Here is a 26253-nt window from a genome sequence, read left to right as displayed (position 1 = left end):
GAACTTTAAAAAATCAAGAAAATGTAACTGTGACAAGGTAAAACTGAGTCTCTCAATCCCCGTAAAGCTCTTTTAAAAGATGCAAAAACTACTTATTTAACACAAAAAATTACTTTTTTAATGACAATCAAGTAATGAAAAACTAAACGTAATCAGGCAACTGAGTCTCTCAAACCCCTTAAAGCTATTTTAAAAGATACAAAAACTACTGATTTAACAAAAAAATTTCGTTTTTAATGACCAACAAGTAAAGAAAAAACACAAGGAATCCGGCAACTGAGTCTCTCAATCCCCAATAAGCTCTTTTAAAAGATACAAAAACTACTTATTTAACACAAATATTTCGTTTTTAATGACCACCAAGTAAAGTAAAACCACACGGAATCCGGCAACTGAGTCTCTCAATCCCCGTAAAGGTCTTTAAAAAGATACAAAAACTACTTATTTAACACAAAAATTTCGTTTTTAATGACCATCAAGTAAAGAAAAACCACACGGAATCCGGCAACTGAGTCTCTCAATCCCCGTAAAGCTCTTTTAAAAGATACAAAAACTACTTATTTAACACAAAAATTTCGTTTTTAATGACCACCAAGTAAAGGAAAACCACACGGAATAAGGCAACTGAGTCTCTCAAACCCTGAAAAGCTCTTTTAAAAGATACAAAAACTACTTATTTAACACATACAAAAACTACTTATTTAACACAAAAATTTCGTTTTTAATGACCATCAAGTAAAGAAAAACCACACGGAATCCGGCAACTGAGTCTCTCAATCCCCGTACAGCTCTTTTAAAAGATACAAAAACTACTTATTTAACACAAAAATTTCGTTTTTAATGACCACCAAGTAAAGAAAAACCACACGTAATTAGGCAACTGAGTCTCTCAAACCCTGTAAAGCTATTTTAAAATATACAAAAACTACTTATTTAACACAAAAATTTCGTTTTTAATGACCACCAAGTAAAGAAAAACCACACGGAATCCGGCAACTGAGTCTCTCAAACCCAGTAAATCTATTTTAAAATATACAAAAACTAATAATTTAATACAAAAAAATTTCTTTTTTAATGACAAACAAGTAAAGAAAAACCACATGGAATCCGGCAACTGAGTCTCTCAATCCCCGTAAAGCTCTTTTAAAAGATACAAAAACTACTTATTTAACACAAAAATTTCGTTTTTAATGACCACCAAGTAAAGAAAAACCACACGGAATCAGGCAACTGAGTCTCTCAAACCCCTTAAAGCTCTTTTAAAAGATACAAAAACTACTTATTTAACACAAAAATTTCGTTTTTAATGACCATCAAGTAAAGAAAAATCACACGGAATTAGGCAACTGAGTCTCTCAAACCCTGTAAATCTCTTTTAAAAGATACAACAAATGACCAACAAGAAAAGAAAAATCAAAAGGAATAAGGCAACAGAGACTCTCAATCCCCGTAAAGCTCTTTTAAAAGATACAAAAACTACTTATTTAACACACAAATTTCGTTTTTAATGATCATCAAGTAAAGAAAAATCACACTGAATTAGGCAACTGAGTCTCTCAAACCCTTTAGAGCGCTATTAAAAGATAAAAAAAATACTTATTTAACACAAAATTTCGTTTTTAATGACCATCAAGTAAAGAAAAATCACACGGAATTAGGCAACTGAGTCTCTCAAACCCTGTAAAGCTCTTTTAAAAGATACAAAAACTACTTATTTAACACAAAAATTTCGTTTTTAATGACCATCAAGTAAAGCAAAACCACACGGAATTAGGCAACTGAGTCTCTCAAACACATTAAAGCTATTTTAAAAGATACAAAAACTTATTATTTAACAAAAAACGTTAGATTTTATTTATCATCAAGTAACCGAAAAGCACACAAAATTAGGCAACAGAGTGTCTCAAACCTCTTAAAGCTCTTTTAAAAGATATAAAACTACTTATTTAAAAAACAAAAAACTTATTTAATGTACATCTAGTAAAGTAAAAACACACGGAATTAGGCAACTGAGTCTCTCAAACCCCTTAAAGCTCTTTTAAAAGATATAAAAACTACTTATTTTAACACAAAATACAAGCAAGCAAATAGCACGGGAATTCCGAGACACGCAAGCAAATAACTGAGTTATTTTTACGTCACAATGTTTCAACTTAAAATCATTCTAATTATAGCATCCCATTTCTCATACTTTAATTACCTGTTACGCTTTCTTAACCATCGGAAGTTTAACAAACGTAAATTAAGTTATAGACAATACTGGTTTAATCTCTTGGCAAAGAGTGTAATGACATGTTTACCTACCAGAAAATCCAGTTTGGTACGGGCACGTACGCACAGTATATACCTGCAAGCAAATTCCATATGATTTTTCAAATTACTATAGAACTGATACATCTTTGCAAATTACACTGGTAACCCCAGTACTTGAAAACCTAAACACATATCTATGCCTTCAGGCGTAAGTTTGCGGGTAGGTTTTCAAGTAATTGTACGGTTACTACTCATGAGGTGGAGGTGGGGATAAATAGGAAGCAGTCCCTTTTCTACACAGAAAAAATTCTGCTCATTTTGGGGTTTAATACTGCTCTTAACTTTCATAATAACATCCTAGGACAGAAATATTCAAAGAGACCAAGAGCAACTAAACATCAATTTTAGCTTTTTGATGCGTTTTTAAGTGTTTTTTGTACCCCCCCCCCAACCAGAAAAAATAAACCCAAGAAAATAAAGTCCTAGATACGATCTGAAGAGTATATATCAATTTCTTCCTGGGCTTCTCTGATATTGCTTTGTAGTTAGGGAGCGAGAGAGATACCTCAAAGGGTGCATTTTCATGCCAAGACATCCCTACTCTCATTGAGCCTTCAGATATACGCAAAATTTGTTCTAAGGGAGAGGCGATGGAATGATGGAGGTAGAAATTGATATATAATCGCCAAAGCTGTATCTAAGACTTATTTTTTCAGGGGGTACAGAAAAAATTGAAAAACGTATCAAAAATACGATATTGATATTTAATCTCTCTTGATTTCTGGAAATATTTCTGGTCTAAACTGTTTTTATGAAAGTAAAGAATAACATTAAACCCCAAAATTAGAAGAATTCTGTATAGGAGGGGAAATGCCTCTTCCTGATCACCACCTCCGACTCATAGTCACAAAAACTTCGGAGGGTGCTCATTCGATCACAAATTTAGAATTCTAGTCCTTATTCAAAAGTCGAAAGTGATTGTAAACCAGCCAGCCAAGTGAGTGTAAGCCAGCCAGCAAAAATGCCAGCAGGGGCATTTTCCACGGGGGGTATTTTCCGTAGGAGGAGTTTTATCTGTGGGGATATTTTTCACAGAGGGGTATTAACTGGCTCCCATATCAAGGGTGGGGGGTAAATACTGGCTCCCGAATGTAAGAATTCTTGACTTAGTTCATTCTACAGAGCAAATATTTGACAGATGTTAGACTTTCATTTGCGATTTTTTACTGCCTGTGACTTTTGCAAATAGAAGCCCATGTTTCGTATGGACAGAGATACTTGTTAATAACGAAGAACACAGGACATGAAGGTGGAACACACAAATATCAACACAAATATTTTTTTTTCTCCGCTCACCGTGTTCAGTTTTTGTGTGCCAGAATAAATCCTAGTATCACAATTCAATTAACCCTCTTTAAAGTTTATGTTGAAATTATGAAGTTGTTGGCGGTTTTCAATAAAAACTTCTGAAACGCGATATAAGTAAAGAGCGATAGGGTTCGATTTTATTAATTTCTTCCGCATGGAAGGAGTTGTTGCAGAAACTTTGGAGGGTGCTCGTTTACCTGAAAATTGAAAGTCTTAGTGTTTTTTATAAGAGTCAAAGTTATCAATGGCAGCCGGTTCCCCCCCCCCCCAAGATCTTTTTTGCTGTTATTCCCCCAAAGACATTCGATCAAAACTAGTCATTTTGCTCAAAATAGTCAGAACATCATGAAGTTTCACCATAATGCCCTCATCCTCTTTTACTACACCCAGGATCTAGCCCCCCTCTCATTTCTCAACGAAATACTACATGGAACCAATCGATTCTAAAATCTAGAACCCCCTCCTATTTCTCAGTGAAATACTACATGGAATCCATCGATAAATTGAACATTTTGCAATTCCTGCCCCAGTGTTTGTTGGAGGCGAGGCACCACGGATATCTATTTCTGACTGCTTAGAACAAATTGGCTTTTTCAAAATATCGATCAGTGTTCACCAGATAGGGAGTCGAAAAAGGAGAGTTGCCCCCCCCCCCCCATCGTTTTGCAACATCCCTCTCATCAATTCCTAGAAGTTTCAACTTAATGCCCATCATGAAAGTTAAGTGTTTTAATGCTGTTAAATTTCATGAAAGTCCCAGTCGCAGGCTGTTTGAGTCGAAGTAGTCGCAGTCGTTGAAGTAAAAAGAGGAGTAGGATCTCTGAAAGTTTAAACTTAACACCATTAGTTGGATACTTGTGCATTATATCCACTCTTTTATATATTTCAAATGAGACGCGGAAGTTACCGGGACAGATGCGGGAGAGATACCCGATCATAAAACAGTTGCTAGAGTCGAGTTGCGTGAAACGGGTGATCTAAAATAAATGATAAAATTTTAATTTTAGCCACAATTTAAGCTACAATATATAATACAATGTAGCAATGTAATTTTAGCAGATTAAGCTACACATAGAGCCTGGGACAACAATAATATCAGATTGTTGGAAGAGGTACAAAACCAGTAACTTGGAAAAAGCAGGTTTTATTCATAAAACAGTAAATCACAAGAAAAAAAAAACTCTAATGTGCAAATTTATAGCAAAATTATATATAGCAAATATATAACCCAAATTTGTTCCTAAACTATTCTATATTCATCGTATTTTATTTTATTTCATTAGCATCAACCAAACTAGCAGTATATAAAAGAGTGGGTATAATGCACAAGTACCATTAGTTGTTCTGAAGATATTGCAGATAGGCCATTTTGACAAGTTGGATGCATACAGTATAATTTGATTGAATTTCAGATAACCCTCAAAATTCATTAAAGTTTCTCATTGACACCCTTACCCTTTTTGGACACATCCAAGTTCTAGCACCTTTCTCAGTGAAAAATTATTCATAGAAAATATTTAAAAATTGCATAATTTACTATCCTTGTCCTAAGGGCTGCGGAGGGTACGGCATCACGGAGATATAGTTATCAAATTTGTTGACTGTCTTGAAAAAAACCACATTTTCAAAATTTTGATCAATGTTCACCAGGGGTGGATGGTCTAAAAAGAACAAGGAGGGTTGTTGCCCCTTTCTCGTCGATCACTTTCCAACATCCCTTTCAACAAGCCCCTAAAGTTGCAATTTAATGCCCTTTGTCGTTACATAGCTATTGCTGATAAATTTTTAACAACCCGTATACACAGATAATTCCTATGTGAAGAATCAAAAAATTGCATAATCTTTAAACTGCCAAATAATTTGCCCAAAAACAAGCGTATTCTTCATTGAGAATATTTATCCATTATCCTTCCGTTTTTCTTTAATTAATTAATTTTTTTTTTAATTTTACTCCTCCTTCGCTAAACTTGCTAATGTCTGTTAAAGCTGAGAGCGGGGCGAGATTCTTCCTATGTGTCCACTTTTTACCTTTTTTAGCGATTTCGTCTTTTAAAATCAGGGGATAACTGGAAACCCTGCTATTGAAATTTCGCAGAACCAAGCAAAGGACTGCCTTCTAAACCCGTTTGTATTCACTAAAAGATAACTGCCGTATAATTTCTTTACAATATGTTCTCTTCTGTGTAGCTAATGTTTGGTAATCGTAATTAAATATAATATTACAGTTTCCTCCGTTGTCGCTTTATGATCAGCATCGGCAAAACTGATAACAGATTGTGCTTTGAATTTAGTCAGCTCTGGTAAATATCGATTAGGTTGCTCACCAGGGTTGCCACCACAACCAAATAAAAATCACCAGTTTTTGACCAAGAAAATCACCAGATTTTCACCAAGGAAATCACAAGTATTTCACAAAAATCGCCAAAAAAATCACCAGAAATTGGTGGTCAATACTGATATTCTTTACACCAAAAGGACGCGTGGGGCACCCTGAGCTAAGACCTTGTGTTTTTCAAAAGTCGTCAACCCTTTAAAGATTACTACAAAGAGTAGTCTAAACTGGGAGTCCAGCCACAGACTGGAACTGATAAAGTAGATTCTGTCCCTAGACATGAATAGCCTTTTTATTTATCTAAATACTTTTATACTTTTCTTTGTCTTTATTTTGAAAAATCTTTTTCTTTTTATTTTTTATTTTTTTCTTTTCTTTTCTTTTTATTTTTTCTTTTCTTTTCTTTTCTTTTTATTTTTTCTAGGTTTCCATTGAAAAGAATAACCCCAATAATCCTCTTTTGTCCTCAAATCGAATTTCATTTGCTTATGAGCGTTTGTAACCCCCTTGCCATAGTTGGTATCCTTAGTGGTAAACTCTAGCTCTGAACAAGATGACTCAAATGGCGTCAATTTCTTATATATTTATTTAGCTTCCGGAAAATTGTTATAGGTCAAATCTAAGTTGAAATATCAGACAAGCGGTGATAAATCTTATTTCCCTGGTTCCTTAGATGAGAGCCCCTTAAGACTGAGCCTCCTGGTTTCTTGAGACAGTTAAGTCCCTTGAAAAAGGCCTAGGCTGCTGAATCTATGTTCATGTGGGACTATGCTTTCTTTACCTGAGAATTTTTTTTTTCGTTTCTGAATCACAATATATTTTTATCATACATGGACCACACATATATGTATTTATGAATTAAAATATGTATTTATGGGGATCTCGACTGTCAAGTTAAATGGTTACAAATAAGCCCGAAAAATACCACTCTTTAGAAATAACAAATAAAAAAAAAGACATAAAATATGAAATTTACTGATTATTTCACCTCAGTAAAAACTGCGAAACCAATCATGCATGGAATGTCAACCAATTTTGTAAAAAAAATCACCAAATTAAATGAAAATCACCAGAAATCACCAGATACAAAAATTAAACAAGGAAAACGGGTTTTAATTTCTTTAAAGCAGTGAATACAAAACACGTAATTAAACAAAAATACTCCGAATATTTCGGCCCCACATCCGGGAGCCTTTCTCAACGGAAAAAAAAACAAAAAACTTTCTTACATCAACATAAAAAACATACTAAACAAACAAATGAAAAAATATAAATAAATAGGAAAAGAAAACTCACATATTAAATAAACCATTCCATTAACTGGCGTATAAAAAAAATTTATATTCTGAGATAAGGCGTGTTCCAATCAATATAATCCTTAGATTTTGTTTATACGCCAGTGAATGGAATTTTTTAAATAATATATTTCAATGTATATTCTGTGAGAAGGCGTGATTTAATCAATATAAACTTTCGGTGTTGTTTATGCGCCAGTGAATGGAATTGTTGATTTAATATGTGAGTTTTCTTTCCCCATTTATTCATATTTGTTCTTTTGTTTGTTTAGTATGTTTTTTATGTTGATGTAACAAATTTTTTTTGTTTTTTTTCCGTTGAGAAAGGCTCCCGGATGTGGGGCCGAAATATTCGGAGTATTTTTGTTTAATTAAGTGTTTTGTATTCACTGCTTTATAGAAATTAAAACCCGTTTTTCTTGTTTAATTTTTTGTAAATGGAAAAGCAGTGTGGTCTAAGAAATTAATCACCCGATAAAAAAAGAAAATCACCAGAAATCACCAGATTCAAGAAAATCACCAGAAAACTTACCAGGAGGATGAAAAATCACCAGATCTGGTGATAAACCACAAGCGGTGGCAACCCTGTTGCTCACTTTTATCGTCAATGATAAACATAAAATAGATGACGCTGGTGACAGAGGCGATTCGATTGTTATTTGGAAATGCGATAAAAGAAAATTTAACTATGGTTAGTAGAGAGCAGAAAAAGAAATCTCCCTATTTTTATCGCAGTGGATTGTGGATATCCATGGCTTTGTGTTTCAAACCGAGAAAAGTATAAAAGATATGATCTGGCTAAACTTAGTTTGACCTTTGATGATCATTGTGTACGTTATTTCACAGGTCTTCTCCCTGTTTTTCAGAGTAATAACTTAAATTGGGACCAGTAAAAAAACTAATGATTTTGTAAATTTCTTCTTTATCTTCCATATTGGTCAAAAATCCAGTTTCCTGTGAGTAATTTATATGTTTCTAATATAATGATGAAGTTAAAGAATAAGCATATCAAAAACTTCTGGGCACGGCTTATGCGCGTTTACCCCTTACCGCCATATTATCTGATTTTTTCTGATTCTGTATTTTTTTTCATCTCTAATTTTCTAAATTTTAATGCACCATTATAAGCTACTGCACTGTATGAATTATAAAATAAATTATTTAATTAAGATGAGATATGGGTTTTATATCGGCAATGACGCGTATGAGTAAATATATACGAAAAAAAAGATCATGGGCATGGTAAAATGGAATTGTAAATTTCAAGAGCCGTAATCGAACATGGCGTCAGCTGGAGTGATAAAAAGGCTAACCAGTCATTTTTTTTTACATTGTGGAATTATTTTTGCCTAGTCTGTTTCTTCTTGAAGGTTGTCATCAATTTTAAGTGTAAATTAAAATCGCTTAAAGATCTGCCACTCCATATTTTTCTCTTTACTGTACATCTTCCATTTCATCAGCTCCAAGGAACATTCTCATAGCCCTAAACAGGGGCGTTGTTTCGGGGAAGCAAGGAGGGGAGGCAATCCCTCCCCCCCCCCCAAAAAAAAAAATAATCGAGAACAAACTATCATATAGCCCAAGCCACTTAACTATCCAGAAATGGACCCCTCTTGCTCCCCCCCCCCCAATAAAATGCTGGAGCTACTCCCTTGGTCCTGCAATGGACTTCTATTTTTCTTTCTGATCATATTTCTTAACATATCAGAAATTTGTCTGAAATTCAAATTTTTTTAACCCGGTCTGTAAGATGACCTCTTCCTATTAATTGTGAGTCATACTATTTCGAAGACACTTCCTGAGTCCGTTAGTGGGTGTCAATTTTTAACAGCTTAAAAAAATGGAATCAATTCTATGGACTTTGATTTTTTTTTTTTCTATGGTGTTGAAGTTATCGGGTTTCGTCTTAACTTTGCGCCTCTTCTTATAACATATACTAAGAAGTATCTAAGAATATGAGCAATTGAACATCCCCTTTCCCCCCCCCCTGTTTTTCAAGGCCGTGGGGTCTTGTGAGGGACGATGATGTCATTACTTTCTTAAGTAGTTTTTGAAATTTGAGTAAAAGATTAATTGAATTTATTGATTAATTTGAAATCTTCCATTAACCACTTACCTCCAAGACTTTACTTCAACATACTTTCACTATTTAAGTTATATTGTGGTTTTAATTTACGTTAGGTTATGTTAATTATGTCTAATGAATAATTTTTCCAAATAATGCTGTATTAAAATATATTATTTAAGTTATACTCTATCCATAATTTAAATAATTTTCATAATTTGATTTATTAAGTTGGAATCTTACCTCCCAGAATTTCCTTCAACATCGTTGCGAAAACATCCTGTTGTTTGAGACTTAAATGGTTTTCTATTGATAATATGACTGGATAAGGGGATGATTGAAAGGCATAGGGCAGAATTGCATCCTGAAGTACATCGCGGACGAAAATTTCAGATGTCATTGTATTACCATGGGTAACGATAGGATCACCATTATCACCGTCCCAAACATCCACTGAAACATATCTGTATGTATAAATCAAAATAAAAGATAGTCCTGTCAGGGCCAACATAAACTTCATTTGTTTAGAGTAAGAATTTTCTTAAAGACTCTAATTTCACTTTTAAAGACACTGGGGAAGGTTTCTCTTGTTCCTTCCAAATGTCAGTATCAAACAGTTCGTGGTAACGAACTGTAAGTAAGGAGCAACCAGGGTCAATAGTAACCAAAACTCTAAAAAGCGGAAATTTGATCAAGTTTAGTCTTACCCATCAAAAGCTATGCGCCTGAGAAAATTTGCCTTATTTTCGAAAAAAGGGGAAACAGCCCCTAAAAATCATAGAAATTTAATGAATGAAAATCACACCATCAGATTCAGCGTATCAGAGAACCCTACTGTAGAAGTCTCGAACTCCTATCTGCAAAAATGTGGAATGTTGTATATTTTGCCAGAAGAAAGATCACGGATGCGTGTTTATTTCTTTTTTTGTTTTTTTTTTCCCCAGGGGTAATCGTATCGGCCCAGTGGTCCAAGAATATTGCAGGAGGGCTCATTCGAACGAAAATTGAAAGTTCTAGTACCCTGTTTAAGTGGCCAAAAAATGGAGGGCAACTAGGCCCCCTCCCACGCTCATTTTTTTCCCAAAGTCACCCGATCAAAATTTTGAGATAGTCATTTTGTTCAACATGATTGAAAAATACAATAACTATGTCTTTGAGGATGACTTAATCCCCCATAGTCCCCGGGGGAAGGTCTGCAAGTTATGAACTTTGCCCAATATTTTACCCAGCGAGGCGTTGAGGAAGGGACAGCCCCTTTCATATACGGAATAATTTCTGTTCGGTTTAGCTTTTAATGTCGCTCCTTACTTTCAGTTAAAAAAAACTTGTTTTTTTTATTTTAAGTGATAAGAGCAAAGTCGATCTCAAAAATTAAATAAAATAAAGAGCGAATTTAAAACTTAAAACAAACCAAATTTCAATTTACTTGTTTTCTTTACAACATAGTTCACGGTGCCATATCTCTAAAGGCCTTAGGCCTAATATTCCACCAGTTAAATTTTCACTTAGGATTTTCCCTTGAGTTAATCCACTGAATTTCCTTTTAAATGAATGAAAAAAGATTTTTCAAGGGTGCTGCACCACCAAACGAAGGCACAGTATCTTCAAAAGCTGCTCAATGATTCAGTGCAGAGGGTTACTTGTAAAAAAAAAAACTGGCTGCACTGTGATTAAGTAATTTTGCGACATTTGCTCAGCATATGTCTTTACAGCCTTGTCCACAGGGAGGGTGGGAAACATGTTTCCCACCCCTCTTACAAGGCCAGGAGGGTGTGAGGCATTACAAGGCCTCCCCTCCAAGACAAAAATTCACTGGCAAAAAACAACTGGCCAATCGAATGAGCCCTTTTCGAAGTTCCTACGACAACTCCTTCGATACGAAGTGCCCTGGTCTAAACAACAACAAAAAATTATACATTGTATCCATATCGATCTTTACCATAAAAATGTCAAGCCTTCCATTCACTTTCGACTATTAAAAATGGCACTAGGCCTTTCAATTTCCAATCCAACGAGCCCTTTTTGAATTTCTACGACAACGCTTTCTATAAGAAAAACATTATATGCCCCCAGGACACAACTTACAACCCCTGCTTTGAGGGCTGTGGGGGAGTGTCATCCTCAAAAACATAATTTCCGGGATTTTTGACAACGTAGAACAAAATAAATATCTAAAAATTTTGATTGTTTTTGATTGGGGAATATGTGGTTATCGGAGAGGTATTAGGTATCCCACAACCCCTTTCGACTGTTAGAAATGGCACAAGTCCTTCTTATTACTAATCGAATTAGCCCTTTTGTAAATTTCTAAACATCGCTATATAAAAAACCTTATATGCCCCCCGGGCATAACGTACACCCCATGCCCCAAGGGCTCTGAGGGAGCTATCATCCTCAAAGATCTAATTTCTAAGATTGTTACATACTTTGAACATAATGGCTATTTCAAAACTTTGATTGGATGAGTTTGGGGAAATAGTGGACGTGAGAAGAGGGTTAGTTTCCCTCCAATGACTTTCGACTATTAAAAATGACAATAGCCCTTTAAATTTCCAATCGAATGATCCTCTTTTCAAGTTTCTACGACAAAGTCTTCAATAAAAACCTTATATGCCCCCAGGGAATAACTTACAACCCTTACCCTAAGGGTTGTGGTGGAAGTGTCATCCTCAAAGATATAATTTCCGGACCTCTCAACTACTTTGAACAAAATGGCTATATCAAAATTTTGATTGGATGTGTTTGGATAAATGTTGGGCGTGAAAAGGGTGTTAGTTGCCTTCTAATCACTTTCGACTATTAAAAAGGGAACTAGTCATTTCAATTTCCAATCAAATGAGCCCTTTTAGAAGCTTCTACGACAACTCTTTCTATAAAAACCTTAAATGCCCCCATGGCATAACTTAAAACCCTTGCCCTGAGGCCTGGGGGGGTGTCATCCTGAAAGACCTAATTTCAAGAACTTTTAACTACGTTGAACAAAATATCTATCTCAAATTTTGATTGGATGTATTTGGAGAAAAGGTGGGCGTGAGAGAGGGGTTAGTTGCCCTCAAATCACTTCCGACTGTTAAAAAGGGCACTAGCCGTTTCAATTTCCAATCGAATGTTTCCTTTTTGAATTTTCTACGACAAAGCCTTCTATAAAACAAAACTTATATGCCCCGAGGGCATAATTTACAACCCTTGCCCTGAGTACTGTGGGAAGAGTGTCATCCTCAAAACCTAATTTCCAGACTTTTTAACTATGTTGAACAAAATGGCTATCTGAAAATTTTGATTGAATGTCTTTGGGGAAATGGTGGGTGTGAGAAGGGTGTTAGTTGTCCTTCAATCACTTTTGATTATTAAAAAGGGCAAAAGCCCTTGTAATTTCCAATCGAATGAGCCTTTTATGAAGTTTCTACAACATCACTATCTATCAAAACCGTATATGTCCCCAGGGCATAACTAACAATCCTTGTCCCTAGGGCTCTGAGGGGGTTATCTTCCTCAAAGACCTAATTTCTAAAATTTTTAATTACGTTTAACAAAATGGCTATCAAAAATTTTTATTTGATGTGTTTGGGGAAAAGGTGGCCGTGAGAGAGGAGGGTTAGTTGCCCTCCAATCACTTTCGACTTTGAAAAAGGGCACTAGCCCTTTGACTTTCCAATCGAATGAGCCTTTTTTGAAGTTTCTACGGCAACACTTTCTATAAAAACCTTATATGCCCCAAGGGCATAACTTAAAACCCTAGCTCTGAGGGCTGTGGGGGAGTGTCCTCCTTCAAAACATAATTTCTATCTGGAAATCAACTACGCTGAACAAAATGGCTATATCAAAATTTTGATTGAATGTGTTTGGAGAAAAGGTGGGCGTGGAAGGGGTGTTAGTCGCCTTCCAATCACTTTCTACTATTAAAAAGGGCATAAACCATTCCAATTTCCAATCGAATGAGTCCTTTTCGTAGTTCTACGACAACTCCTTCGATACGAAGTGCCCTGGTCTAAAGAAAAAAAAATAATACATTGTGCCAACATCGTTCTTTACTTAGGCAGCGCGATTGCGCTGCCTATGATAGTTCTTGATGATCTCTTTGAATTCCTCTCTCCTTTCTAACTTTGAGCTTTGGAAAGGCCAGGATGCAAAACAGGCCGGACATACCCCTGTATTAGGCGTAATAAAAGGATGAAAATCTTCAAAAGTTATGATTCGAGACATTTAAACTTATGACGGAATTATACAAGGAAGACTGTGGCATCCATCGTCAAGATTAGGAATAATACAAATATCATAAATAATAGTATAAATATAATATATAATAACAATATAAATATTATAAACAGGAAATTAAAATAATATAAAATATAATGTAAATAATATAACGTTTGACAAAAGGTAAAAAAATTGTAAGAAAAACATAGCTTAAAAAATAATCAAGAAAACGAGGGTAATTACAGCTCCTCTGCCAAGCCGTCTTCAGTGTTAAAAAAAAGAGGTATTTGTTAAGAATCCAATAGTCACGCGAGAAAGACCGCATCGAAATCTCAAAGATGCTTTATGAAAAACAGGTTTTCTCTGCCTTGTGAGGTGTTGCTCACTCCGTGACAAAGATTTAAACCTTAGTCTTTTTGAGGTCGAAGGGGCAAAAAGAGGTACCTAGTTTAGGTTACGTATTTAATAAATGCTATGCTTTACCCCCCCCCCCCCCTAATGTGCAAATATATAGCCCTTTCTGAACTATTATATTTTCATCCTTTTTTGTTTTATTGCATTAGCATTAACGAAACTTCACTTCTCGTGTGACTACCGGATTCTTAACAATTACCAAAAAAGAAAATCAAACCATCTGAAGTAAACTTTGACAGAGCAGAAGAAACACTGAAGCAAACAAACAAGAAACCAAGCCAGAGTAGACGAAAGACCATTTATAAATTAGATAAGACAAGAAATAGCTGCTTAGTGATTAACTTAACTTGTCTACTAACCCCATTTTTATTATTAGTATGGTCAGATGATCCTCGTTTATAATGAGGGAAAATATTATTTGACTCTCTTGAAATAAAGATGTTATAAATTAGGTTAATAGGATCCATTATTCTCGTCGAACCACCCTCTTTCTTTCAAAATAGCGGTGGTTATCTCTTCAATCGATCGAGTTCGAAAAATCTATTCACAAAATCATAGAGCCTCTGAATTAAATCATGTTAAAAATATTTTATTCTGTAGTTGTTGCGCCATTAAACTTGTTGAGAATATTATACATAGAAATTTAAAAAATGTGGAACACGAAAATAATGACCCCATCCCCTTTCTTTAATTATTCCTATAAGCGAAAACAAAACTATTACCACTTCACCGTATATGCATAATGCGTTTGCTTCCCTACTATATATTGTGTAGTAAGAATTGTTTTGTAACTTCAAACTGTCCAAATACTTTACCACCCCCCACATAACACTTCCACCCCCTAATGTGCAAAATATGTAGCCCAAATAATATATTTTCCCTCTATTCAGTCACTTCTCTTTGCCTTGTCTCACGGTAAGCTGCAAGGAACTAACGCAAAAAAACCGGTTCTCTACTGTGTCAATGAATGAACAACTACAGCGGTAAGGGGTTTATCGTGCAAGTAACGAATCAAATAATATTTTTCCTTATTTTAAACCAAGATCATCTTACCGCAGTAATAATAGAAATTAGGTCAGAAGGGAAGCTAAAGCGGCGTTCACAAGCGTGTTTAGCTAGAATCCCGTGTCTAAACACGTGTCTAGCCAGAATTAAATGTCTAAGTAACGACCGTTCACAAGCAAAATTTGGTGCTTAGCTAAAACTACAAATTTAGTTTCAAATTTTCATTTCTAGCCAATCAAGAGAGCTTATGCGGGCAAAACTTTCAAATTTGTAATCCCTATTTTTACTGTCACAAAATAATGGATAAGATAAGCGAAACAATTGCCTTAGTGTGCTTTACTATTATGTCTGGTGTTGCACATTTGCCTAAAATGAAAAAAAAACAATTAATGAGGAAACAAAAAATAAATTTCAGTTTAAAAATGTAAGCATAAATGATGAAAATAATGGAACTTGACACATTCTGATTGGCTATAATCGAAAATCCTAGACATCGAGTAACATGTGTAGCTAAGCGCCGAATTTTTCATGTGAACGGTCGTTGTCTAGACATTGAATTCCTGCTAGACACGTGTCTAGACATGGGATTCTAGCTAGACACGCTTGTGAACGCCGCTTAAGGTAATAGCGGAGCAGCGAATCCTTGCCAAATCAAATTTGTAGTGTTTCATTTATTCTGGCTTGGTTTTTTCTTTGTTTCTTTTATTTAGTGTTTCTTGTGCTCTGTTAGAGCTCACCTCAAAAGGTTAGTTGTTGTTGTTGTTTTTTGTTTTTGTTTTTTTGTCTTTTTAGCACTGAAGACGGCTTGGCGGAGGCCCCTTGCCGAAATATCTGATTTTGCCTTATCAGTGTTTCTGTCCACTGACTGAAAATAGTCTTTTTTTCTTGGTTATATTTTTTTTAATTATATTTTTTGTCAAATGTCATATATAGCCAGTGTGGTCTTAGAATGTACTTATGAGTCATTTCATAATGGATTACTTACATTCAACGCACCGACAGCCATTAATTAATGCCACAATATAGGCTTGAATGCTACTTTCTCCTGTCAGTTGGTTTCCTAATAAGTACCTGAAAAAAATTACTTAATAATTAGTGAAATTAGTTACATAAAACTAGATAAAGCCAGTGGCTTCCTTCCTAATGTAGATACTGCAAAACTAACTCATAATTCGTTAAATAATTAATTAATTTTGTAATTAATATTATACGATAAAAATTATATAAAATATAACTTAATTACACAAATTAATTAATAAATAATTATAATTATTTAAAAAATTAGTTCAATAATAATAATTAGTTGAATAAAAATTAGTTTAAGCCATTGGCTTGTCCTAGTGTAGGCACTGCAAAGCTAACTTTTCGATAACATAATAGGGAATGTTTGTTATTTTCCAGAGGATATCTATTCTTCAACTGATCAGGAAAATTCAAAACGGTAATAGTTACCACATATGTAGCGAATCAACAAGAATTTGCAGTTAATCTGTGTTTTCACTCTATTTACATTTAGAAAACTAACAAAGCACCTTAGAACGTCAGTGTTTTTTTTTCTTTTTCTTACTAATATCTTTTTTTAATATAATCATTGGAAATACCCTGCGAAAACCCACCTACTTATTCGCTGCACTTTTTTCGGTACTGTTCTATTAGCTGCAACCCACGCGCGAAGTGAAGTTTGGTTAATGTTAATGAAATAAAACAAAATATGATAAAAATGAAATAGTTTATGAACAAATTTGGGCTATATATTTGCACATTAGGGGGAGGGGCGGAAATAGGGGGTAAAGCATAGCATATATTAAATACGTAACCTAACCTAGGTACCTTCTTTTTCCCTACACTTCAAAAAACTAAAGTTTCAATATCGTAAACGCCGTGATAAATCAGTGTTTGCAATCCGCAGCATAGGAAACTGCCGTTGAAAAAAACAGTTTGACAAATATCTTTAGCATCTTCCCTGTACAATATATCGCGTGGGTTGTGGCTAATAGAGCAGTACCAATTTGTCACATAGCTTAACCTTTTTCTAATATTTGTTCCCTATTTGGGCTAGATGCCAATGTGACAACTTAAAATTGTAATTCTGAAATTGTGATTCTGAATTGCTGATGACACCGTGGGAATTCAAATTGTTTGGAAATTGTTGAATACATCCATCGAACAATCCCAACCTGAATACAGACCATGAAGTAAAACCTGAGTTTTGGGGACAATTCTACAGCAGTACATTGCAATGCAAGAACAAAGAAGTTATATCATTGGACCCTTTATCTTAAATCTTAAATCACAGACCTAGACTTATGATATTAATAGGTTAAAATGTCCTTAGTAAGTCATAGCATGGCATGCTTTACCATGCCCAGGGTTCGATTCCTACTACGGCAAGGTTGGGCAAGAGACTTCCTACCTATCCGCGTAAAAAATAACCAGCAACCAAAAAGTCGATTCGACACTCAGTGCGGCATCAGTAGCTCTCGAGGTTGTATATTCCTTTCATCAAACAGTTCGTTGTAACGAACTTTAAGTAAGGAGCGACTCGGCTCAATAGTAACCGAAACTCTAAAGAACAGAATTTTGAAATCAATAGATAAATAATCAGCTCATTATATTGATTCCAAATACATAAGATTTACCATGTTTAGTGTCTAAAGTTTGACTGTTTGTTCCAATTTTTTAACAACGAGTTATGAAACACAAGGGCCTTTTCATTAGAATAGGGAGCTTTTTAAAAATGTTAAAAACTTTAGCGTGAAGAGCAAGGTATTGAGGAGAGGGGCAACCCCTTCATGTACAGAACAATTTCTGTTTGTTTTGAGTTTTAATGTAGCTCCTTACTTTTAGTTGAGAAAAACTTGTTTTTTTTTTATTTAACCCTATCCAAGGGCCCAGATTAATAAATACAGTCTTCAGTGGGAAAATATAGGAGGGAGGGATATGCTCCTCCCCTTGGTTTGGGCGCAGTTCATTTTGGAAAAAAATACTTATATTTACATGAATCTATCAAGATAACAAAATATCAGATTTATTTTTAAAAATCAAGACTAAAATTCTAGAAAGCCTTTCAGTCGAACATGACCGATCTAGCTAATCATTGGAGATGGACCTTTTTTAAGTCCCATTTTAATTGCTTTAATAAGGGTCATAATGATTTTGTACCTTAGGAAGCTTATACAGAAATTGCAGAGAGCAGCTATTCGCTTGTCTTAATTTAAGTATCAGATGATTAGGAGTAACCACACCGTCCTTGCCTTTACTAGTCTCCTTATTAGTAGACATGAAATGATTAGAGGAGATGACGCCCTCCTCATTATCTGGACCAATTGCCATACCGAGCCTGTTACCAGGTATTGCCTCAAGAACGATACGATAAAAATCCAAGAGAATGAAAATGTTCTACTTTAGCGTTGTTCGTACTATTCACCTTATTCAGGTTATCACGTTATAACCCAAAGATGAAGGATCCTTATTACTGTTGTTTGCTCATTACAAGTCAATACTCCCATTCAAACGGGGATTCATGAACATACAGAACAGTGGCGGATCCAGGATTTTTTAAGGGGGGGGGGGCAAAATAGGTTGATACGATAAACTTGCGTTAGGAGCATGTGTAATTAACGCAAACTTGAATTACTTAAGTAAATTACACTACTTAAGGCTATGTCAGGGGGCACGCGCCCCCCACACCCCTCCCTTGGATCCGCCACTGGTACGGAAATACATACACTAGTGAAATAATAGAGCACTTACGTATTGTGGGAAGAGTGAATATAGTAGTGTGTCAATGGCTGAGTCATGTCCATCCATACTTCATTCTCTCTTGTATTTAAAATATCAAAATCTTCGGCTGTCATGAGGTTTGTAAATCCTGTAATTAGACAAGTATAAGAGGTTTTCGTTGTTCACCTACTAGTACCCAAAAATATATTATGGCAACTAGGGGGGTGGGGTGACAGGAATCTCAGGGAAAAGACAACAGCTCTTAAGAAAAATGAATAAATTCAAATTCGACTTTTATTTTGGATCTGATACAAGGCCGCATCCGGGGGGGGATATGAGGTTTAACCGCTCCCCCGAAAATTTTCAGACAAAACTTATATAAACAAATTTTTAACATGTTAAAAAAATTATTTATTTGACCCCCCCCCCCCCCCCGAACAAAATTCCTTGATACGCCCTTGGTGTCATAATTTATTTATGGTGTTTTGGAAAAAACTAGTGCTTTCGTTTTTCTTTTGTGATCAGCGACCAGTATCTTTGTAACGGTATAATACGAAATTTCAAAACGTTATTGAATGTTGAGATCACGGAACAGAGAAGAAAAGTACCTTGGAATGCTTGCAAAATTTCTAGTATTTTTTGGTATAAAAATGGACATGATGTTTTCCCAGCTACTAAATAGCATTAACAGGAAGAAAAAGTAAACTGTATTAGCTGTGAAAGTAAATCCTAAGATACTAAGTATTAAGACAAAAATGTTGCATCCTCTCCAGATCTCCAGAAAATAACTATGGAAGTAAATTTGAAAATCACAATTTTCTAATTGGCGCCGTTTTTTTTTACATTTCCAATGAATTATAAAACAAGAAGGAATTTTTTAAAAATCGTAGGCACATATGGCTCAGATCATAGATCATACTTGTATTTTTATTGAGTATTTTGGGATCAGAGTTATGCCCCGACCTCTGTTGTAAATGGAAAAGGGAAGCGATGACTTAGCTTAAATAATTTATTATCAACAACACAATATAGATCATGTATTCTGTTTAAACCATTCCACCTGGGTAAACAGAACCACTGATTTTTTTTAATCAAATAAGTATTATTTAATATTTTTAACCATTATTCAGTTAACTATTATTTAGTCTATCAAACTCGAGTCTTTGACTTACCACTAATTGTCATCCGCTCTTGAAGCTTTGCACTTGTCGTTTCATACATATCAATATACTTCAAAGCATGTTCTATGCTGCAATTCTGCATTTTTTGTTCCTTTTGCAGGAAAGAACAAAGTTCCCCAGCTGTCAATGTACAAAGGCTTGTCTTAGCGTACCTAAAAAGTAAATAAACTGATCAAAAGCCGAATTAATCAAATTTAGTTTTTGAGAATATTTTAATTTATAAGCCCTTGAATAACTTTTGACTTTGTACACTATGATTAAATTTCTCTAAATATCAGAATCAATCAAACAGTTCGTGGTAGCAAGCTGTAAGTAAGGAGCGACCCGGCTCAATAGCAACCGAAACTCTTACAAAAATTTATACCAATACATACATCAAAAGAATTAGATTTTTATGTTGATTTCAAATATATAAGTTTCATCAAGTTTAGTGTTACCTATCGAAAGTTACAAGCCTGAGAAAAATTCCCTTATTTTCGATAAACGGGGGAAACACCCCCTAAAAGTCATAGAATATTAATGAAAAGCACACCTTCAGACTCAGCGTATCAGAGAGTTTTACTGTAAAGCTTTCAAGCTTCTATCTGCAAAAATGTGGAATTTTGTAATATTTGCCAGAAGAATGATCACGGATACGTGTTTATTAGTTTTTTGTTCGTTTTTTTTCTTTCCAGGGTTGATCGTATCAACCCAGTGGTCCTAGAATATCGCAAGAGGGCCCATTCGAACAGGAATTAAAAGTTCTAGTGCCCTTTTTAAGTGACCAAAAAATTGGAGGGGAACTAGGCCCCCTCCCACGCTAATTTTTACCCAAAGTCGCTCGATCAAAATTTGGTGAGAGCCATTTTGTTCAACATAGTCAAAAAATCTAATAACTATGTCTTTAGGTTAAAATGACCCCTCCCCCCCAAAGACCCCGGGGGAAGGGCTGTAAGTTGTGAACTTTGGCCATTGCTTACATATAATCTTTGTTATTACGAAGCATAAAAACGTTTTCAGGTGGGATTTTTTCTGCTGGGAGGGGGGTCGAGGGGAGGGGTTGACGTGGAAGGATCTTTCAATGAAAGGAATTTTTCATGGGGGAAGGGAATTTTCCATGAAGGGGGCACTGGCTTTCTCAGCATTATTTAAAAAACAAGTTTTTTAACAAGTTATATTAAATAAAAAACAAGTTTTTTCAACTCAAAGTAAGGAGAAACATTAAAACTTAAAATAAACAGAAATCATTCCGTATATGAAAGTGGCTGTCCCCTCTTCAACGCCCCGCTCTTTACGCTAAAGTTTGATTCTATCTCACAACTCTATTTTTTAAAACAATAAAAAAAACTTTAGCGTATAGAGCGGGGCGTTGAAGAGGGGACAGCCACTTTCATATACGGAATAATTTCTGTTTGTTTTAAGTTTTAATGTTTCTCCTTACTTTCAGTTGAAAAAACTTGTTTTTTTTTTAGTTTTATTACTCTTAAGGACCATAATGGTACTAAATAGCATAATAATAAAAGAAAATACACTGGCCTGTTAAAAAACTAACAAGGGAACAGATCAGTAGTGACTAGTTCCAGATAAACTTAGGTAAGTGAACATGAAGTTTTACGTTCAATCAAGCAAATACGAGAAAGTCCTATATTTTATTTAGTAGGCTAATGACTTGGCTTAACAGTGCTGAGGGAAACGTTCCCTTCGGAAGCCAAATAATTCAATCTCTCATTTTTCTTATCCTTTAAAGTCAAAGACCTCGATTGATTCTTACCTGTGTAAGTTATTAAGAAAGTCCCAACGCCCCAGAGTTGATCACCCATAAGGACAATACTACTACTACTACTAACAACAACTCACTGGAGTACCAAGTCGCCTGAGGCCAACAGCAACTCATGGGTTTTCTCCAGCGAGAAAGTGTTGTTTAGTTTGTTTATTTATTTGTGAATATGAAAATAAAAATCTTAATTTTATCTATTCAAAACCTCCTTCTTTAGATACTCCCAAAAAGTTCTCAAGTCCCATTTTATCTTTCCTTACGGCATCCTTCAACAACATTCGGGGAAGATCTTCTTTCGTGTGGCTCTACTTGGTGGGTCTATACTGCTGGACGATCTTTAGCAATCTGTCATCCTTCATGCGCAGAACATTGGGTAGCAGTAAGATGAAAGTAAGATTTAAGAAGAAAAAAGTAAAAAGTAAGATGAAAAAGTAAAAAGAGTATGATGACTAGCAGTTATGAAATTCAAGAAAAGAGCCAGGCTTGATAGTTTCTAGATAAATATAGAGAAGGGGCCCAATTAGTGATAGTGTTAAGGAGATACAATGGACTACAATGGAGATACAATGGACAAGCATATACAATGGACTCTTGTTGGTAGGAAAGAGGGAAGTTCCTCAGATGTTAATAGATCTGGCTTGTCTAACTAAAGAGACAGTGGTTTGTTTTAACATACTCACAGGAGCAAATCACCTATGAGAGGCCGGGAAAGCAAATACAGGAGTGGTACAATGGATGTTAAACCTTAGATTTTATTGCCACCTCTCCTCTAAATTTGAAAAATCATTTTTTGCGTATTTTCATTGAAAAAATCCCCTTCCCCCCTTTGACTGTGAATAATACTTTTTGTTTCTATTCTTTTAAGTTTTTTGTTTAAATCTCCCCTCCCCTAAATTTATGTGAGTTGGTGCCTCTTTTAGAAGCCGCAATAAATTGTTTGACACACTGGACTTGTAAACCTTTGTCCTTCGGGACGTTGGTTTGAATCCTGATGTTATCAATCCTTTGACTAGAGCTGGGGTTAGTTTTTTGTACTTTGCAAGCTCAGCCACCGTGCGTCTGGGGAGCTTAAAGGTAAACCAATCTCACATAAAATCTAAATTTCCAGGTGGGGCGGAAAAATGCTGGGTCCTCCTACAAGCACAAATGGTGGCCGGCGACCCCCCCCCCCCCGGAAAAAACCCCCCGGGGAAAATAAGGCTTTCCAAATTTGGAATTTTATTCGAGTTTTTTTTTTCCGTAGAGGGAAAGAATTTTGGTGCTTGTGTATCATGCGCCACACAATCAAGTTTAGCCTGTGTAAAATTCGAGAACAAACCGATTTTTTCGTTAGTTTCTTCCTTACTTTAGAAATAAATTTGGGCTATATATTTGCGCATTAGGGGGGGGGGGTTAAAGTATAGCGGGTCTGCATGCAAAATATGTTTGGTACAATTATTCTGCATATTAGATAGATAGATAAATAAGTGTATTTTAAAACCAAATATACGGCCATGAACACAGTAAAATAATATAAATGAAAGGCATAAATAACATGAACTTTGATCAGCGATCATCATAATACACTTAAATGAAACACTACATTAGCCTAATAATAGTTTCTTTTAGTTAACAAAATTTCCAGATGCTTCGCTATTCTTTTGTAATTTTTTAGTGGCCATTTGCCTAAAAAGAATTGTTTTCTGACTTCAAACTATCCAAATACTTGACCCCCCCCCCCCCTATGTGCAAATGTATAGCCCAAATTACATATTTCCCACATATTCTGTCACTTGTCTTTGTCTTGTCTCGCGCTAAGGTGAAGAAGAACTAACGAAGAAACCGGTTTTGTTCTTGAGTTTTACACAGAGTAAACTTGAGTGAGTTGCTCATAATAATCAAGTAACAAAACTCCTACCTCATGCGAAATTAAAGAAATAAACCTCAAATAAAATTCTCAAATTTGGAAAGCCTTCTTTTCCACAGGGGAAGGGGGGGAGTATTTTCCGGGGGTATTAAAGTACTTGGATAGTTTGAAGTCAGAAAACAATTCTTTCTAGGTATATAGCCACTAAAACAATACAGAAGAATAGCGAGGTATCTGGAATACTTGAAATTTTGTTAACTAATATATATATATATATAAAAACTCCCAGTATAAAGTAAATGTAATGTTTCATTTAAGTGTTTTTTTTCATTAAGTGTTTTTTTTTTTTCAATGGCCATTTTTCCAAGTATTGAATACTATAATAAGGTTAAAGTAGTGTTTCATTTTCCAAGCGTAAAACTACCACAAATCACCATAAATAAATGAATTGAGCCCAAAACGAACAGAAATTACAATAAATAACCTATTCAAACTCAAAATAGCAACAAATAACTTGAGTAGGGCTGACAACCCCCACACCTCCTCAAGACCAGAACATAATTTGCACTTTACTGAAAAAAAAACACATTTTAAGTGTTTTCACTTTTTTGACTTTAACAAATAAAGAAGTAGTAAGACTATAAGGAATAGATATCAGAATATGTATATCAAACTGACAATACACGGTTTTTTTTTGGTCGTGTTTTAAGTACAGTGCAAATCATTTTCTGGTCTGACGAAGACATGGGTGCTGTCAGCCTTACTCCTTTTAGTTTTTGCTCATTTTGAGTTTGACTACGCAATCTATTGTAATTTTTGTTATTTTTGGGTTTCATTTATTTGTTAATGGTGATTTGTGGTAGCTTTACACTTGAAAGATAAGAAAAAGAAACTCGTAGAATCTGACAACGCTTTTGTTCATAAAAACTTAAACAATTTAGAATTTGTTGGTTCCCAAAGCCAACTATCCTTTCAAAGGAGAACTTAACCTTCTTAAACTTTTTAGTGCCATATGTTTTAGCTCAATTTTGATGATTGTTCGCCTATATTTTTTTTCTTCTTTAACTTTTTTTTTTAATTTGGCACCTGCTACTGCCAAAAATTGCAGAAGTTTATATGAAAGGCTTTTCAACAAAAATGGATTTGTGTTTTTTTTCTTACTTTTTAAGACGCTTATGGTGTGTAAATTCCTCTTTTTCCCGTTCCTTAGCACTTTTCAACAAAACTAAAACAAAACTCAACTAAAAGTTTCAAATTTAGAAACCTTATTTTCTACAGGGGGGAGGGTATTTTCCGCAAGGGTATTTTCCAAGGAGGACGTATTTTCCGCGGGGGGACATTTTCTGGGGGGTTAAACACACCCCGCCATTCTCTATATTTATTTATGTTATTTTATTGTGTTCATGGCCGTATATTTGGCTTTAAAATACACTTATCTATCTATCTATCTAACATGCAGAATAGTTGTACCAAACATATTTTGCATGCAGACCCACAATACTTTACCCCCCCCCCACCTAATGTGCAAATCTATAGCCCAAATTTATTTCTAAAGTAACGAAGAAACTAACAAAAAAAAAGTTGTGTTCTCGAATTTTACAGAGCGTAAACTTGAGTGAGTGGCGCATAATATACAAGTTCCAAAATTCCTCTCCCCTACGGAAAAAAAAAATAACTCAAATAAAATTCTCAAATTTGGAAAGCCTTATTTTCCACAGAGGGGGGGGGGTTCGGGGGGGTATTTTCCACGGGGGGTGTATTTTCCATGGGGGGGGGGTAGTAATCGCCGGAGGGTAAACGCCTAGAACCAGCAAAAATATCATACCAGTGAGAAGCAAAGTCAATTAATTCAACTTGTATTTTATATTTAATCTAATTCAAAATATTTTACCTGAATAATCTGAATTTTTTTCTATCTGACTAACCCGTTAGTCAAAATATTAAACCTCTAGGAGAGCTTTCGAAAATTATTAGAAGCTTATGAGATTCTTGCTGATGACGAAAAACGTCGAAATTATGATGTTAAAGAAAGCCCCAATGAACTCCAAACTTAGGAAAATTCTCTAAATCAGAATCGAGTAACCATATAGCGTAGGTATGGAGCCTAGATTATCGCAAACGTAGTGTTTCAAAGCGTTAAACCATGATAAAGCGTTAAACAATGATGGATGCAAATAGAAAGTAGGGGGAGAACTTTTCATAACTCAGGAGTGAATTAAAATTTAATGGAGTTACTAAAGAAGAGCTACAGAGGTAGCAGAAGGATTGAAGAATAATAAAATGTAGGTCATGATAGCCTTTCATGGGAAAACGGTGGGCTAAACGCTTGCAATCCGATTTTGAAAACTATAATTGCGATTTTAAGAAATTTGAAGTACCTGAAAACTTTAAGAAATATTGGAATCACTCCTCTATATAATAAAGGTGACAAGGATGAAGTTAGCAATCAAAGAGGTATTTGCATAGGTTTTGTAGGAGGTAAATTTTTTAGCGTGATAAAGCTTATCCGGATTGCAGTGGTAGCTAGCAACCTAGTAAGAGACGATCACGTCCCATAGTATAAAACAAAATAGCCCATAACTCCTTAAAGTAGTCAGATAAAAAAAACGAAGTATACTATTATAGCCGTCTTGTCCAAAACTTTTAAATAGGAAACTTACAGTCTCTTGGTCTAAACAACAAAAAACAAGAAAAGTGGCTTGAACTACGATATTCTGCATCGACGGCATCTATTTTTTTCCTTTTTTTTCTCCTCAGCTAGCTCGGCACTGGAAAATCATAAAGAGCTGTTTAGTAGTTCATTGAAGGGAAATTGATG

The 26253-nt window shown here is 35.0% G+C and overlaps 1 protein-coding gene across 1 annotated transcript in view; it reads right to left on the bottom strand.

The window, feature by feature from the left end:
* The window catches only part of LOC148943399 (1-phosphatidylinositol 4,5-bisphosphate phosphodiesterase delta-1-like), a 104579-nt gene that overhangs the window by 42959 nt on the left and 35367 nt on the right, over positions 1–26253 (bottom strand). Inside the window, exons 6-9 of the mRNA XM_089101125.1 lie at positions 19825–19985; positions 18683–18800; positions 15915–16000; positions 9557–9766 (exon numbers count right to left, since the gene is read on the bottom strand). Coding sequence (XP_088957251.1) covers positions 9557–9766; positions 15915–16000; positions 18683–18800; positions 19825–19985 — 575 coding nt within the window. The remainder of the gene's footprint in view (positions 1–9556; positions 9767–15914; positions 16001–18682; positions 18801–19824; positions 19986–26253) is intronic.

This window comes from Artemia sp. Qi Xiang Cuo, chromosome 15, assembly GCF_049724085.1.
Source record: "Artemia sp. Qi Xiang Cuo chromosome 15, ASM4972408v1, whole genome shotgun sequence".
Lineage (NCBI taxonomy): Eukaryota > Metazoa > Arthropoda > Branchiopoda > Anostraca > Artemiidae > Artemia > Artemia sp. Qi Xiang Cuo.
This window is presented reverse-complemented; position numbering and strand designations above follow the sequence as displayed.